The sequence below is a fragment of the Colletotrichum jinshuiense genome, chromosome 8, assembly GCF_051148585.1.
Source record: "Colletotrichum jinshuiense chromosome 8, complete sequence".
NCBI classification, from domain to species: domain Eukaryota; kingdom Fungi; phylum Ascomycota; class Sordariomycetes; order Glomerellales; family Glomerellaceae; genus Colletotrichum; species Colletotrichum jinshuiense.
Window position 1 is genome coordinate 1,167,825 of NC_139315.1, and position 15,872 is coordinate 1,183,696.

The following is a 15,872-nucleotide window of genomic DNA, read 5'->3' on the forward strand; positions in this document are numbered from 1 at the left end:
TATTTTCAGACTGGTTTGACCGGGCGCGGCAAGGAGACGATGGCCTGGCCTGGACAAGCACGCAACGCCACTCGGGTGCTCCCTCCCATGGTGATAGGATACCAGATAGCAACAACATCAGCAACAACATCAACAACAACATCAGTATATATAGACTCGTCGTGAGCCTCGAAAATCAATGCTGGATCACCAGGAAAGCCTCGCCTCAGAAACAAACGCCCTGCTTCTCTCGTGTCTACTTCCCCTGATCGACCGCCAAGATGTTCTTCCGAACTTCCCACATCGTGGCCGCGATGGCCCTGTTCGAGGGGTCCATGGCAAAGGACTGGCTCAGCCCCGAGTACAAGTTCTTCTATCAGTTTCCTCTCCCCATCCCACCGGTCAAGCAGCCAAAGATGTAAGAGTTCGCTGGAGAGAGAAAAGGGGTCGAAGAAGTAGGTACTAATGGCAATCCAGGTCAATCACAAACCCGGTCACCAACAAGCCCATCGATTACTACGAGATTTCGATCGTGCCTTTCAAGCAGCAGGTCTACCCCAACAAGGGGCCAACCTCGCTCGTTGGATACGACGGCCTATCCCCTGGTCCCACCTTTCTGGTTCCCAGGGGCCGGGAGACGGTCGTCAGATTTACCAACAATGCTACTTTGCCCAGTGCGGTGCATCTCCACGGTTCCCCTTCAGTAAGTCGTGGCAAATACCCAGAGTCGTGAAAATTTCCTAACATTACCTTAGCGAGCACCTTGGGATGGATGGGCCGAGGATCGGATCCAGCCGGGACAATACAAGGACTACTACTACCCCAACAGCCAGAGTGGTCGCTTCCTGTGGTATCATGACCACGCCATGGATATCGTACGAATTATGCTGCCGCTACAACTCGAAGCCGAACGCTTGCTAACTATTTTGACAGACTGCTGTGAATGCCTACTTTGGACAGGCCGGTGCCTACATCATCCAGGACCCTGCTGAGGACGCGCTCGGCCTTCCCACGGGCTATGGAGTCAACGACATCCCTCTCGTGCTGTCCTCCAAGCAGTACAACAAGGACGGCTCTCTCTTCTCCCCTGCTGGCGAGACTGACAGTCTCTGGGGAGACGTCATCCACGTCAACGGACAGCCCTGGCCCTTCTTCAAGGTCGAGCCCCGCAAGTATCGCCTTCGTTTCCTCAACGCCGCCGTGTCCAGGTCCTTCATCCTCTACTTCAAGCGCCAGACCGGCGGTGCCAACATCCCCTTCCAGGTGATCGCCTCCGACGCCGGCCTGCTCACCAACCCCATCACCTCGTCCACGCTCACGACCTCCATGGCCGAGCGCTGGGAGATCGTCTTCGACTTTTCCAAGCACGCGGGACAGAACATCACGTTGATGAACCAGGAGGACGTCGGAAAGGACAAGGATTACGGCTTCACCAACCAGGTCATGCGCTTCGTCGTCGGCAGGAACGCCGTCGTCGACAGGTCCGTCGTGCCCGCCAAGCTCCGCGACGTCCCGTTCCCGCCGCCCCAGGGCAACGGCGTCGACCGCCACTTCGAGTTCCACCGCAAGAACGGCCTGTGGAAGATCAACGGCGTCGGCTTCAGCGACGTGCAGAACCGCATCCTGGCCAAGGTCCCCCGCGGCACCGTCGAGATCTGGGAGTTTGAGAACGGCGGCGGCGGCTGGACGCACCCCATCCACGTGCACCTCGTCGACTTCCGAATCCTCAGCCGCACGAAGGCGAAGCGCCCGGTCCTTGCCTACGAGGCCGCCGGCCTCAAGGACGTGGTCTGGCTCGACGCCGGCGAGACGGTCCGCGTGGAGGCGCACTACGCCCCCTGGGACGGCGTCTACATGTTCCACTGCCACAACCTCATCCACGAGGACCACGAGATGATGGCCGCCTTCAACGTCACGGCTTTGGCCGACTTGGGCTACAACGAGACCTCGTTTGCCGACCCGATGGAGGCCAGATGGAGAGCCGTCCCCGTCACCCCGGCGGCCTTCACCCCCGCTGCGATCACCCAAAAGGTCCAGTTCATGGCATCCCTTCAGCCCTACAACAACGAAGCCGAAGTCCTGCAGAGGCTTGACCAGTACTGGGCTACCCGCGGTGGCGTCAAGATGAGGCGCGTCAACAGAGCCGAGCAAGGTGCTATTGACGGGCCCGAGGAGTCGTGAGACATTTCAGCCTGAAATGTGTAGTAATATCTAATACGTGGTGGCTAATGGTGTGGGCGGAGGTGTTTCTTGGAGTGGAAGGCGGTGTTGCTTCTCTTGTAAAAACTTCCTACATGTTACTTGCTTGTTTATATGCCAATTATCTGTTCATACAAAATATCTGCCAGAAGTTTGCATCTATACCAACCTTCGTGACTGGGCCACTCCTTCCACTACCCGAGGGGGAAAAAAGTATGCAACCGCACTTCCACGGAAGACAACCTCCACGGAAGACAGCCCGACAAGAACTGTTGCGACGGTCGCAAGAGTTAGGCCACGCAGCATCAGGGAAACGAAGAATCGCATATTTCATCATCGATATTGAATATCGAATGTGAATGTAGGTAAGGAAGACTGAAAAAAATTGCAAAAGCTCAGATCTCGAACTTGCGAGGTTCGAGATCCTACGAAACCCACCAGGCAAGCCTGGGGGATTTCATACCAGTTGTTTTGCTACACCGCTCGGCTACTGCGACATGTCATTTTGGCGGCGGGCCTTTTCAATTCAGCCCGCCGACGATTTGTTGAGAGATTGGGCTAGATAAAGGAAGGCTTCGAGGCTTCCTGCGGCTCGTGGAGCTCGTGGAGCTGGGTCGGCGGTTCACGTGGAGACGCTGACGACTCACACGGGAGACACACGGGGGGACGTGGGCACGGTAGATAGGCTTTGTTCATCCGTGTTGTTGCGGCAACTACTGTGATGCGAGAGTAGGGCAAGGCCACAAGGCGGTGAGGAGCTGTGGAAAGAAAGAAGCCTATGCGGGTTGCGTTGTTAGCAAACTGCGACAACAAAGATTCATTGAACCTTTTCGGTTGAGAGATACAGAAAGATGCACTGGCTTCTCCCAATGACTAAGAGGTGGGCGCCGCGCCTTTCAACCAAACACCTCCAAAGTAGAAAGATTCTTGTAGATTAAGTAGAAGCCTCAACAGGCTTCATGATTGTGACTTTCGCTGCTATACATTGATATATTTCCATAGCCCTCGCCCGTGGCCAAGTGGGGGCGTCGTGACCATTGAAGCAACTTGCGTGGCCATATGCCTGCACGTGGGCCATGAGAGACAAAATTGCTGACCTCTCAAGAAGCTCCAGGCTTCCTCGCATGGATTGCATGCCTAAGACGGGTTAGAATCTGGAAAGATTTCGGCGTTGTAGGGACTCAACAACTAAACTCACATCCTCCAGTAGCCGTGCATCCTGGTGTCCTTGGACTCTCTCTTGACCTCTTCGCACAACGCTTCCACATCGGCTCGGGGCCACCCCTTGACCCTCGTCAGCAGCGCCAGCGAGAAGCCTTCGACGCCCATGTCCATATTCGCGCAGTGCCAGCGGCCAATCTCTTTGAGTTTCGGATCCTGGGGCCATTTGTTAAACGGCCATTTGAAAACCTGGTGGCAAATGTCGACGAATCCTGCGCTCTTGAGGTCCTCGACGCACTCTGCCGCGCAATTGAGAGAGCGACCGATTTCGTTGGATGCTTCCAAAAGGGCAGCCTCCCAGCGATATATTGCGGCCGTTGACGGTACACTCCCGTCGTCGCAGTGTGTCGGAAGTTCTATGTCTTGAACTTCGAAATAGCCTCCCGGTGTCAAATTGCTACATCCGTTGTCAGCGTTTAATCTAAAAGGGGAGTACAACATCAAGAAAGCGCCCAAAAGATTGGGAATATTTTGAGAGGGGCAACGTCAGCAGTGTGACTGAAGGCGTACTCATAAGCTTTTTGGATGATGGATCGAAAGTCCGACCAGCTTCCGGCCATAGAACGACAGAATATGAAATCAAATGGTTGATTCCATCGCCAATCCAGTTCGAGGTCATCTATTTCAAAACTGCAATTCGATGGCAATCTGAACAACTATAGGTTAGCCGGGCGATGGGACAATGGGCGCGCATGGTACTTGCAAATCGGGCTGGCTTGCGCTAAGGTCTACGCCAATGACCTTTAGATATGTTAGCATGAAGCAACTATCATCGTACTCTGATATAGTCCTTTCTTACCTCGGACTCAGGATATGTGTCGGCTGGAGTTGCGTCAGCTATTGCCGTCATTGATGCGCTGGATATGCGGCCAAGTAAACCTGCCACCGGGCGGGAGCTTACCAAAGTCAATGGCCCAGATACCAGTGCCGGTGCCCATGTCCAATACCCGTTTTGCCGTATGCCTACCTGGACTGCAGGCCAGCGCACCGTCAAAGGTAAGGAGCCAGATGTGGTGCTGGAGATCTGGAACGTGTGAGCATCTCGGTGGAATGGGTCGGGACAGTTTCTCACGTACCTAAGCGCGCAAGTTCTAGCTATGCCATTCCTGTTAGATCAACAGGTTTCAATCGGCGGGTGAGTGGGAGTGGAGGGGAAGAGGTACATCATCATTTGGGTAGACGTATTCTATCACCTGTCAATCGCCTGCACAAGTTGTCGGGGCTGCGAGGAAAGCTTACTGCCTTCGCTCATGGAATGGTACGACCGTCCATTCTCGATTTGACAGTCGAAAATGCTCGACGTTAAAGATATTAAATCCGGCTGTGCCTGCTAAAGATCAGCGACGACTTCGGCATTCTAGAGGTGTCGCTGCCTGCATACCTCCTCGAAAGCGGAGTCGACATCGGAATCCATGTTGGCGACATTGGTATCCTACACATCGTCACTAATCGCTCAGGTTGCGAATGGGGGGGTAATGCGAAGAAGTCAATAGCGGCCACGGCTTACCTCATTCCTCGTCCACTCGATGTCGTCGCTGTCCATTACTTCTCCGGTGCAGCAGACAAATCCCCGTGAAGAGTTAGCTCGATCCGAACCGTCGGGTGCAGTGTGTAGGGAATCCGAACAGCTGGTGCGGGGGAACGGGCGGAAGGTTACGGCAAACGAGGGTACGGGTAATCAGGTACATTTGAATGGGCTGGGCTTCCCAGTTATGGATGCGCCGCGGCGTTGCAGGGGCAGGGATCTTGAAATTCCTGTTGGTTCACCGTTGGATCAGGTGCGGGATATTGGGGGGTTTTTAGCCGTTGGGCGGTTGTAGGACTAGTTCAGGCCAACCAGCAAATGTGACGAGGGTTTGGTCACTTCCTCACCACCAACGCGGGGCTGGGCGGTGACGAGGATGCCATTCTCAATCGAGCGGTGGGCGGGTCTGTTGCTCCGACAAAAACAACGTTGACGGTGAAAAAAGGTCCAGGATTGCCCCCGTATGCACATGCAATTTGAGAGATGTTTCGAAGAACAGCTTGCGACCTGTTGGTGCAATGCAGATAGAGTCATGCAATATGAGCATATTCTCTGACGCCCAATGTCACAGACGAGCACCCTAGGTGTTCTCAATTGTCTGGCCGGTTGGCCCAATGGCAAGGCGTCTGACTACGATACACCGTGGAATCAGGAGATTGTGGGTTCGACCCCCATGCTGGTCAAATTTTTGGCCTCTGAGAGACCTGTTCATGACTCACGATGGGGATGCTCTTTTACCAGCTGGACAAAACCAGGGCTCGGCTTGCTGTAAGCTTGGCTCTTTTTCTTTAATAATGGGCCTAGTACTCAAAGATAAGGGCCTTGAGATTGGTTGCGTTTTTCTAGACCAAGGATATTTCAAGGGAGCCTTAAAGAGTTGTATTGTCGTCTTCAAACACCTGATTCATGCTCCATGCTTAGGCCATTTCAACTCGGAGAAATCTCCCCAAATTCAATATCGGCATCGGATTGTCCTGGAGAAAATAACACGATGAGCAAGTGGAGGTGGTAGCTGTAGCCATGGCACCATCTCCGCCTTGGGGTCTGGCACGGCCTCTTGACGGGGGCATACAAGTGCTAGCGCTAGAATGTCTGCCAGGAAGTGCTTTAAGCATCCCAGGGGAACTCCCATGCATCAAGAGCTACATATGATTCATTTAAACCTCGGGTACGATATTGAAGTTGTATAGATTGATTCACTCGCCCAACTGAATTAATTGAGGAATTGAGAACTCAAGCCTTCCTCTGTGGTAGGCGCACGAAAACGGCGAAATTCATGGAGAATGACTAGCGCGGCATTGCATGCGGATGCAATGAGAAAGCCCCGGCTACCACACAGAACTGTCGCGCTTGCCAAACGGAATGCACTATGCGGCTCTAACCTTGGAAGCCCATAGCGTTCCTGATAGAAAACCCAATAGGCATGGTTTTAATTTTGTGTAGTATCCATTTGATTGCAAACTACTGCGAAGTTGTTAGGTACAGACATGTTTGGTCTAAGTACGATGACATATCTTGGGTATATAACATCTGCACTGGCGGTTTTGTGTTGACTATTGGGTTGGTAGGATAGGCGAGTTTAAAAAAAAAAAACAATTGTGTTGGTATAAACGCTAGTATTTTTAGACACGTCTTTAACACGAGAAATCACAAAGACACCCGTTGATAAGACTCAATGCTGCATTCATGGTAGAGGACTGCTAAACTAAGTCTCATAGAATGTGGAGGTAAAAGTGAGCCCCGTAGAACTCGAGGTAACGAAGTGAAAGTTGAGAGCAGAGTTGTGTCTGTTGCACATGAAGATCCCATCCATCATCACATCCACCACAAGATGCCTTGGTGTCTACCAGCAACCACTGCTGAGAGAACCACGTTTCCGTTTACCAATGGCCCCCAAATCTCCATCTGCCTTTACTCTTCATCACCATGGCAGATGATAAATCTCGAAAACAAGGGCACATGGCTACTTAAGTGCACCAAACGATAGCACATGTGAAGCCTGGGAAGCACAAATCCGGCCCGATAGACGGACATCCATTCTGGACACACCAATTGTACTTCTCGATGTCTCTACACTGCCGTTTGACTAGGATGTCAAGCAATTCTACAAAAATTAGAAATAGGGATAGTCAGCCTAACTGTCATTTCCAAATAGTTGAACATAACAAGGACCGGGGGGCACTCATACCGGCATCACGGCTCTGGACCGCAGCAGGCTCAGCAACAGAGGCAACTGGCGCAGCAACAGCCACAGCGACGAGAGTGGCAATGACAGGGCCGAAACGCATTTTGTGCAGAGATTTTGAAGTTGTGGTGCTTGGTGTAATGTGGCAGTGCTGGTATGTCGTTCTTGTCCTGGATCAGGGAGACTGTGAGCTGGTGCGATGAGATGATGGAGAAAAACGGCAGAGAAGGGGGTTCAAGTTGCCCCTTATATACTTTTCGGTTGCCTGGAATTACCATGGAAGACTCTCCTCTCGGACATCTGGAGCAAGTGTCCCGGTCCCCATCGCAGACGTGTTTTGAAGGTACAGGATTAGAAGTCCTCCTCTCTCACTTACGAGAAGGGTATGCAGCACTTCGGAGATATCATTGGTGCGACTTCAACCGCTCTCGAGCAAGCAAGCTTCTTAGTATGCATATCTCCCTCATCCAGAAGAGGTGGATGCCTATATGACGCAGTAGCGAGCGTCGGCAACAACTTTTGAAAGGCGCCCTCAATCCTATATGTAAGTGCAAGCGTCAATAGCTGAACCCTGCATCCGATGAAACGCTATACAGCGTTAGTACATGCGAACATAGACAAAGCCCAGATCTCTCCGCAGGACTGAAATTGTGTGTTATCACCCCTTTTCCATGAATCCTTCGAACAAGATATTTCAGATAGGCGTAGCCAAACCACCAAGAGTTGTTGCTGTACCGTAACAATCTTGAAATATAGTCTGATCGATCACAACATCAGTCTACCTATGCATGAGTGTTTCACAGTCCGATCCAATGTTATGTCCTTGCCACTGGTATACGGTGATACTCGATGGTCGAAACGCTTCGTTATATTATCTGAAGTCCCTATGTCGGTAAGCATAGTACGAGAACTGCATCACGCCAAGCAAATTGGGCCCTTTTGTCTCTTGGCTTAGATCAAGTCTGGGGTTATAGTAAGAATGTTGCAGGAGCTGCATCATGTCATGCAGATTTGGCTCTTTTGTTTCTTGGCTTAGATCGAGTTTGGGGAAATACCAGCACAGTTCCCGACAGCATATATGGACCTTGCCGTCCCCCGAAAGGAGCAATGTGGGACGGTAGATGCGCACATAATCGACGAGACCAATCAGAGTAATTAAAGGCCAGAGGCCACCAAGGCGCAGTTTAGAAACAGTGCCCATCAATAACCTAACCGAGGAAAAGGACCTCAGCGTCTAATCAACATGTAGAGATAATGTGCCAGACCGCAGGGGTGGCCGGTGAGAGGTTGTCTTGGACACACGCTCATGCAATGTACACTGCATTGGAGTGCCAGGGGGTTCCCCGCGTCCCCCTCGTGGCCTATAATTGGCCATAAAATCATATTGCGAACGGAACTTTGGTGAACCTTGGCATATTCGTTCAGTATACTGTTTGGTGACCCGGGATATAGGTTGATCTTGAAGTGCGGGGAAGCCAGATGGCTAGCGGAAGCAAACTTGGAACGTAGGTTGATGGCGGGATAACGAAGACATTGAAACTAGCCAAAGTTACGAGTCTTAGATGGTCAACAATGTAAAAAATGCACTGCTGTGTGCTCTATCTTGAATAATTTCAGAGTTCTCTCCCTTTTTTTACCATATAATTCTCGATTTTCAACCTTTCGAACTAACCTGGGTTCGTCATTGATTTACGAGCTCCGGCTCAAAAGGTGTCCACCTCCGCATCGGAAAGACCATACGGTAGCAGGGAGTGCGCAAGCCTGTCTCGCTTACCTGTAGTAAATTGAGGTGGGCTAGCATACTGGGATGGGCTGCAGGGTAATCGGAGCCGTTCGGGTGTAGTCCCAATCCGTCCTTATCGGCACGGCATGAGCCAGTGCTTGCGCATGTATCTCTGCCTACTCATCAGTTGGCACATTGGTCGCCACGCGAAGCGCTTATCTGGTGCTTATGCTGCTCTCTAAAGCGTGAAGCGATCAGGCAACACATCGCACGCGTCTCAAATGATTCATCCTCCTTGTCCCGACTGTTCGAGATATCCTCAGACGTCTGGCCACTTGTGTTGACGTCCTATCAGTGATTTTGCTCCTTCCTTGCCTCTGCAATGATCTGATCCGCCGAGTGCTACGAACCGCCAATCATGTATTGCCCGACCTTTAGTGACCGGTCCTTTGGGCCGCGAGTTCACTTGGACTGTCGGTCATTTGACTTCACTTTGCAGTTCGAAGATATATTCTTCGCATGCCTGCCGTCGGCGATGCTTGTCCTACTGGCGCCGTCGAGGGTCGCTCCGCTGCTTCGCCGACCGGCCATCTTCTCGACCCGGTCCAAACTTTTAGGCAGCAAGTTGGTACGCTTATCTGTACTCATAGAGATGGTTGCAATGTCGTATTGAACCCCGCTAACGGCCATTTCAAGGTGGCGTTGACGACGCTGCTTGTCTTCCAGCTGGCGTTTCTAGCTCTGCGCACCCAGAACCCGTCATTCCAGACTTCTGCATCAATCGCCGCCGATGTTTTGACCTTCATCGCTACTCTTGCAGTCCTCCTGGTCTCTGTGCTGAACCATCAAAGATCGCATCGACCATCTACCCTCCTCAGTCTCTATCTCTCGGCATCGATCATACTTGGCATTGCCCGTGTCCGAACGATATGGCTGCTACCATCTGACGGTCCATTGCAAGCCATCGCAACAATCAGCTTCGTATTGACTCTTGCGGTACTTGTCCTGGAATCAATCGAGGCAAAGAAGATAGTCTGTATTCCCGATAACTCCAACAGCAAAAATGCAACACCTGAGCAGAGCAGTGGCTTTTGGGCGAGGACTTGCTTTTCGTGGCTGGCGAGAACCTTTTACCTAGGATACTCCAAGGTTATTTCTCTCAGCGATTTGCCCCAGCTCGATCCTAGTATGGAAAGTCACATTTTGCACAAAGATTTGACCGTTTCTTGGGATAAATGTAAGCATCCCATACTATGATCCTCCCAGAAATGCCTTGACACTATCTTACTGTTGATTTTACTAGACAATCACCAAAGTCGCCACAGTCTCGTTAAGGCGTGCTTCTGGAGCTACCTTATGCCCTTCCTGTCCCCTATCATCCCTCGGCTCTTTCTTACAGTCTTCACCTTTTTGCAACCATTCCTTGTTAATACGACCGTAACCTTTGTGGGCAAGGAAAACCCCGAAGTAAACTATGGGAGAGGACTTATTGGGGCCTGGGCTTTGGTTTACCTAGGCATAGCGGTAAGCAACTCGGTCTTCCAATACCACAACCTTCGCTTTACAACAAGACTTCGCGGAGGTTTGATTGCGCTTGTCTACCAACAAGCCGTCCACACCAGAGAAGTCGACACTGGAGATATTACGGCAGTCACCCTGATGGGAACAGACGTCGAGCGCATATTTGGCGCCATGTCCATGTTCCATTCCGTATGGGGCTCGCTGCTCGACATTGTCGTCGCTAGCTGGCTCCTTGGGCTTCAGTTATCCCTCGCCTGCCTTGCACCGATTGTTCTCGTATCAGGTGAGTCGGACTTGCGGGCCTTTTGCAAAAGATTCTTACTGATGCCATTCAGTCTTTATCGCTGCAATGTCTAAGATCTCACTGGCTACCAAGACAGCCCAGATGAGATGGATCGAAAAGATTCAAGAACGCCTCCGTGTCACTACGACTATGCTTGGCGAGATGAAGGCCGTCAAAATGCTTGGACTCACGGATGTAATGTCGGAAACAATCCACAGACTTCGCAAGGATGAGATAGACACCTCAAAGTCTTTCAGAAAACTCATTGTGGCCACAGTACTGCTCTGTAAGCTCCGTCTCAAGCAAACATGACGTTTAACAACTGACTAGGAATATACAGCAATTAGTCCAATAAATCTTGCCCCTGTCGTCACTTTCGCTGTTTACGTTGTCATCTCGGTATTCTGGAAGAATGAGACCCTGTTGCCAGCACAGGCGTTCACATCTATTGCTTTGATTGGGCTCTTGACCAACCCAGTGGTCATGTTCATTCAGCTGTTGCCCACGGTTGTGCAGTCTTTCGCCTGCTTCGATCGCATTCAAGACTTTTGTAACTACGGACCTCGACCTGTGTCTCCCAACGAAAGAGACAGAACGTCCATACCGCAATCCGGAAGCGTCATCGGTCTTGATCAACTAAGGTCTAATGCCGCGCAGGAGCAGGAAGGTCTATCACAAACGCACGTCGTCTCATTCAAGGGAGACAGCTTCGGTTGGACAAAGGAAAAAACTGTGCTTCACAATCTCAACGTTGACATTCCACGAAATACAGTGACTGTCGTTGTTGGATCTGTTGGAAGCGGCAAGTCGTCCTTCTTGAGCGCAGTGTTGGGCGACTTGATATCCACGTCTTCGACAGCCAAAGAGGCCACTGAGAACAATTCCGAAAGAACGCCGATGGCCTATTGCTCACAGACTCCCTGGCTCGAGAATGGAACAATTCGGCAAAACATATTGGGCGTTACATCTTATGAACAGAAATGGTACGATGTCGTGACTTCAGCTTGTGGTCTCGATGCCGATTTGCAGGCGTTGCAGAAGGGTGACTATACTCTTGTAGGAAGTAAGGGTGTTAATTTGAGTGGTGGCCAGAAACAACGCATCGTAAGTGACAATAATCATTTTCGTTGACGTTCTGTTAATGCTGATTTCCCCCTCCGCAGGCTTTGGCCAGAGCTGTCTACTCCAGACCGACAGTAGTTCTTCTCGATGACGTCTTCAGCGGGATGGACGCCCATACAGCTCACCACGTCTCAACCCGATTGATCGGGCCTGATGGTCTTTTGCGTAGACAGCACGCAACAGTGATTATTGCCACACATAGCCGTAAGCCTGAAAGCCCTGTGGTAATTTAAAAAACTTGCTGATAATACTAGACAAAATCATGCCTGTTGCCGACACCATTATCTCGCTCAAGGATGGCAGAATCCATGAAATCGGCAGCCCTGAGACCCTCGTTCAAGGTCAAGGTTACGTCGGCAGGCTTGGGCTGAAGTGGTCGCCTGATGGTGTAGTCGAGGTTCAGGAGTCTAGTGATTCTAACAGTCCTCTCGAACAGTCGGTCAACGCAACAGATGAGAACCAGCAAAATGAGAAGCGCCACACTGATGTCCGACGCAAGAACGGAGAGAAGGCAGTCTACAACTACTACTTGCAGAATGCTGGCTGGAAAGTGGTGATCTTGTACACTGTATCTCTCATCACGTGGGTTTTCTTCTGCGAATTTTCCAGTAAGTGCAAAATGCACAACTCAAAGTTGCAAACAATACAGAACCACAGGAACTGACAATCGTCTATCGCCTAGCTGTCTGGGTCAAGTGGTGGTCCGAAGCCAATGCCAGCGAGCCGAACAAGACTGTGGGATTTTACTTGGGAATCTACGCCATGTTTGGGGTTCTTGGTACTCTCAGTCTCTCATTGGCTGCGTGGTTTGCATTCCTCGACATCATAACTAACACAGCCCTCAATCTGCACTCTGACCTTCTTAAGACAACCCTTTCGTAAGTGCACGCATGGCTCAACGGAAGAGGGAAATGGTCTAATCGTCTTCGCCTAGAGCATCTTTCCGCTTCCTGACTAAAATAGATAACGGAGAGATTCTCAACCGGTATATTACCTCCAAAAAAGTCTCTCCCACGGCGCGCTCATACTTACACTTCTCTCTCTTTCAGGTTTAGCGAAGACATGCAACTTATTGATATGGACCTGCCGTCCTCGATGGTTAATTACACCACAAGTCAGTACCTCGCTTATTTCTGTCTGAAAAGAGTTGCTCACAAAGCATAATAGCCGGTGTGTCCGTACTAGCCAAGGTCGTCATCCTTGCCGTCTTTTCCCAGTACCTCGGCATAACCCTACCGTTCCTTGCAACTGTGCTTTACTTCCTGCAACGATTCTACCTGCAAACATCGCGCCAAATCCGTCTCCTAGGCATTGAAGCCAAGGCGCCACTCTACACCCATTTCTCAGAGTCAGTAGCCGGTGTCGCAACCATTCGCGCCTTCCGATGGCAAGTCCAGTACCAAGAACGTAGCTATCGCCATATCGACATGTCCCAGAGACCAAATTACGCCCAAAGCTGCATCCAGGCGTGGCTTACCTTCATTCTCAATCTCGTTGTGGCCGTACTTGCTGTCATTCTTGTATGCATTGTGGTGAGCTGGCACGACAAGTTCAGCGCCGGAAGCGTTGGTGTGAGTCTCATCATGGTCATTGGCTTCAGCGAGGTGTTGGCACGCCTGATCCAGAGCTGGACCAAGCTTGAGTCCAGTGTGGGAGCTGTTGCGAGAGTCAGAAGATTTGTGGCGGAGACAGAAACCGAACAGACCGCCGGTAAGAGATCTTTGCCCAGAGACTGGCCAAGAAGTGGAGCTTTGAAGTTCTCTAGTGTGGTTGCATCTTATAGGTGAGTATTGTTGTGTTGGCTCAGCCATGTGTTGTCTCAGAATTAACATTGCGCTAGCTCTGATGCCGAACCCATACTCAAAGGAATCTCGTTGTCGGTAGAGGCTGCCCAGCACGTCGCAATCTGCGGCCGATCAGGCAGTGGCAAGACATCTCTCATCCTCAGTCTCTTACAGATGACAGACGTCAGAGAAGGTACAATTGAACTCGATGGAGTTGATGTTTCAACTCTGTTGCAACACGAGCTTCGGTCATGCATCAATGTCGTTACTCAAGATCCTTTCCTGATGCCTGGGACCATTCGATTCAATATTGATCCACTGGGCGCGGTGTCTGATGATGGAAAGCTCAAAAAAGCTCTTGAACGAGTTGGTCTCTGGAAGCTTGTCGAGGAACTAGGGGGATTGGACAAAGACATGGACGCCAAAGCTTGGTCGGCTGGTCAGAAGCAGCTGTTCTGCATGGCCAGAGCTATGCTTAGACAGTGTAGTCTCTTGATTCTGGATGAGGCCATGAGCAGGTAAGTGTTGAAAGACAGCGCGATTACCGAGCTTTGCTAACGTTTTCCAGTGTGGACAGTGAGACCGAGTCAGTTATGCAGGATATTGTCGATAACGAGTTTCGAGATTGCACTGTGCTGGCTGTAATGCATAGACTCAAGCACGTGTTTCGCTACAATACGGTGGCACTTCTAGGTGACGGGGAACTATTAGAGATTGGAGAGCCAGCTTCCTTGATTGCTAGAGAATCGCGGTTTGCTGAGCTCTACCGGATGAATGCGAATTGACCGAAGCGCTTGCTCGTTTAGGGAACTTAGATATGTATTGTACTTTTCTTGCGCAGGTCCTCTCTTCTTCGGTATATGCATTTCTCCATGACCATGCGGCAGATTTGCGATAGTCAAGGCAATCGTTTCAAGTCTAAATTACGTCTTGGTTTTTATTCCACCGCCTTTACGACAGCATCAATTCATGAGAAACTGAGCGTAGCTTCTTTACACAGCAACTGCCATGTTGCTAAACCAAGAATCCGGTGTCTCGTTCAACTTCTCCAATCTGAAGAAACCTAACTCATTCTGGAAGAGTGTTCTATGACACCGTTGATGTATTAAACAATAAATTGCAGCGCTTCTGCCTGGCAAAATTATATGCTCGCAATGATGCGTAATGTATGCTTGTATACCTCCGTTGACATAGCCGTCAACCGCCCTGTCGCTACTTCCTGCACCAATGATGGTGTACTTGCTTGTTATGGTTTGATTTGGGTCACCGGCCCAGAGCGGTTGGGTCCACTTACACTTTCAGGTGGTTGGTTCCAGTTGACCGACAGCACTATTAGTAGCAGACTACGGAGTACTGGGATTCTGTATTTTTTACAGCCGCGAGTCAGACAATTTTTACGGAGACTGCACCTTGCTGAATGTCTCCTCAGGGACTTGGCTTTAGTGCCGGTCCTCATTATCGAAGCTTTTGCTTTGGGGCACAAATGTTTGTCCTGACATGCTCAAAACATCGGACAGGCGCATCCTTGATGGCATATGCCACCAGCGCCATGACTAGTCTCGCAAATAGGGGCTGCAAAGAGAACGAAGAGTCACATATATTCATACACCTCATTGACTAAATAGATGAGAACGGGACTTGATTACCTTTCCCAGAGTTTCCTCAAGCCCTCCAAGGTGTACCAAATATAACACCTAGACCAAAACCTAGCACATTCCTGCCTTCAGCCATCTCACGACAAAAAACAAGTTTACGACCAAGTCGCAGATACTGCTTACGGCTGCCTGTGAAGAGAATTATGGACCCGTGAACCAATCAACGAAGCGGCTTCCGCCTGTGAACTACTTGATAGGCTCTTATGGGCAAGGGGGACATTTGGATCGACATACTGGATGCCCTCTGCCACGAAGGATTCTGCGGCTATGCGTAATAGGTAGCATCGTTCCTAACTCAACGTCGATCTTATGAGAGCAAGGACTTGCGTGCAAAAACCGACTCTCCACCAGGCACTATTTTGAGCATGGGCGGAATATGCGACCCTGGGTGCATGCAAGATACCCGTTGTCTTTCTTGCCATGGCCAAATGCTTCAAAACGTCATGCCCTCAGAATAAGTTAGTTTTAAATGACCACAGCGGCTTACTTTTGGCGACAGAAATGGCTGTCTTCCGTATGTGCACTGGGCCTCTCCGTCAGCCAGCGAATCAGACAGAAAAGTGGGAGCAGCTTCAGGCGCTTTGATAGGAGGTTGCCGATATGGATATCGAAAGGAATGCCTTCGGTATTGTGAGTATCCACATATACCTTATGGAATTTAGACTGCTGGCTCTA

The 15,872-nt window shown here is 50.6% G+C and overlaps 3 protein-coding genes across 3 annotated transcripts; 2 read left to right on the forward strand and 1 right to left on the reverse strand.

Annotated features, from left to right (window-relative positions):
• Positions 1–260: 260 nt before the first annotated feature.
• On the forward strand, positions 261–2,160 carry EsH8_VIII_000336 (multicopper oxidase family protein; the record flags this gene model as incomplete). Its single annotated transcript, XM_083269378.1, has 4 exons — positions 261–397; positions 457–682; positions 735–854; positions 913–2,160. The coding sequence occupies 4 exons, from the start codon at positions 261–263 to the stop codon at positions 2,158–2,160; spliced, it is 1,731 nt and encodes a 576-aa protein (XP_083129146.1).
• A 1,118-nt stretch (positions 2,161–3,278) lies between these two features.
• Positions 3,279–4,942, reverse strand: EsH8_VIII_000337 (class I SAM-dependent methyltransferase; the record flags this gene model as incomplete). The annotated part of the gene is made up of 11 exons (XM_083269379.1): positions 3,279–3,315; positions 3,377–3,796; positions 3,910–4,047; positions 4,103–4,140; positions 4,199–4,221; positions 4,301–4,423; positions 4,476–4,494; positions 4,563–4,585; positions 4,639–4,726; positions 4,781–4,831; positions 4,907–4,942. 11 exons carry the CDS (start codon positions 4,940–4,942, stop codon positions 3,279–3,281), a joined length of 996 nt encoding a protein of 331 aa, XP_083129147.1.
• A 4,308-nt stretch (positions 4,943–9,250) lies between these two features.
• EsH8_VIII_000338 (uncharacterized protein) lies at positions 9,251–14,327 on the forward strand (the record flags this gene model as incomplete). The annotated part of the gene is made up of 13 exons (XM_083269380.1): positions 9,251–9,460; positions 9,529–10,069; positions 10,136–10,636; positions 10,689–10,922; positions 10,977–11,740; positions 11,800–11,962; positions 12,013–12,366; positions 12,441–12,636; positions 12,693–12,743; positions 12,808–12,872; positions 12,926–13,541; positions 13,599–14,060; positions 14,111–14,327. The coding sequence occupies 13 exons, from the start codon at positions 9,251–9,253 to the stop codon at positions 14,325–14,327; spliced, it is 4,374 nt and encodes a 1,457-aa protein (XP_083129148.1).
• Between the last annotated feature and the right edge of the window lie 1,545 nt (positions 14,328–15,872).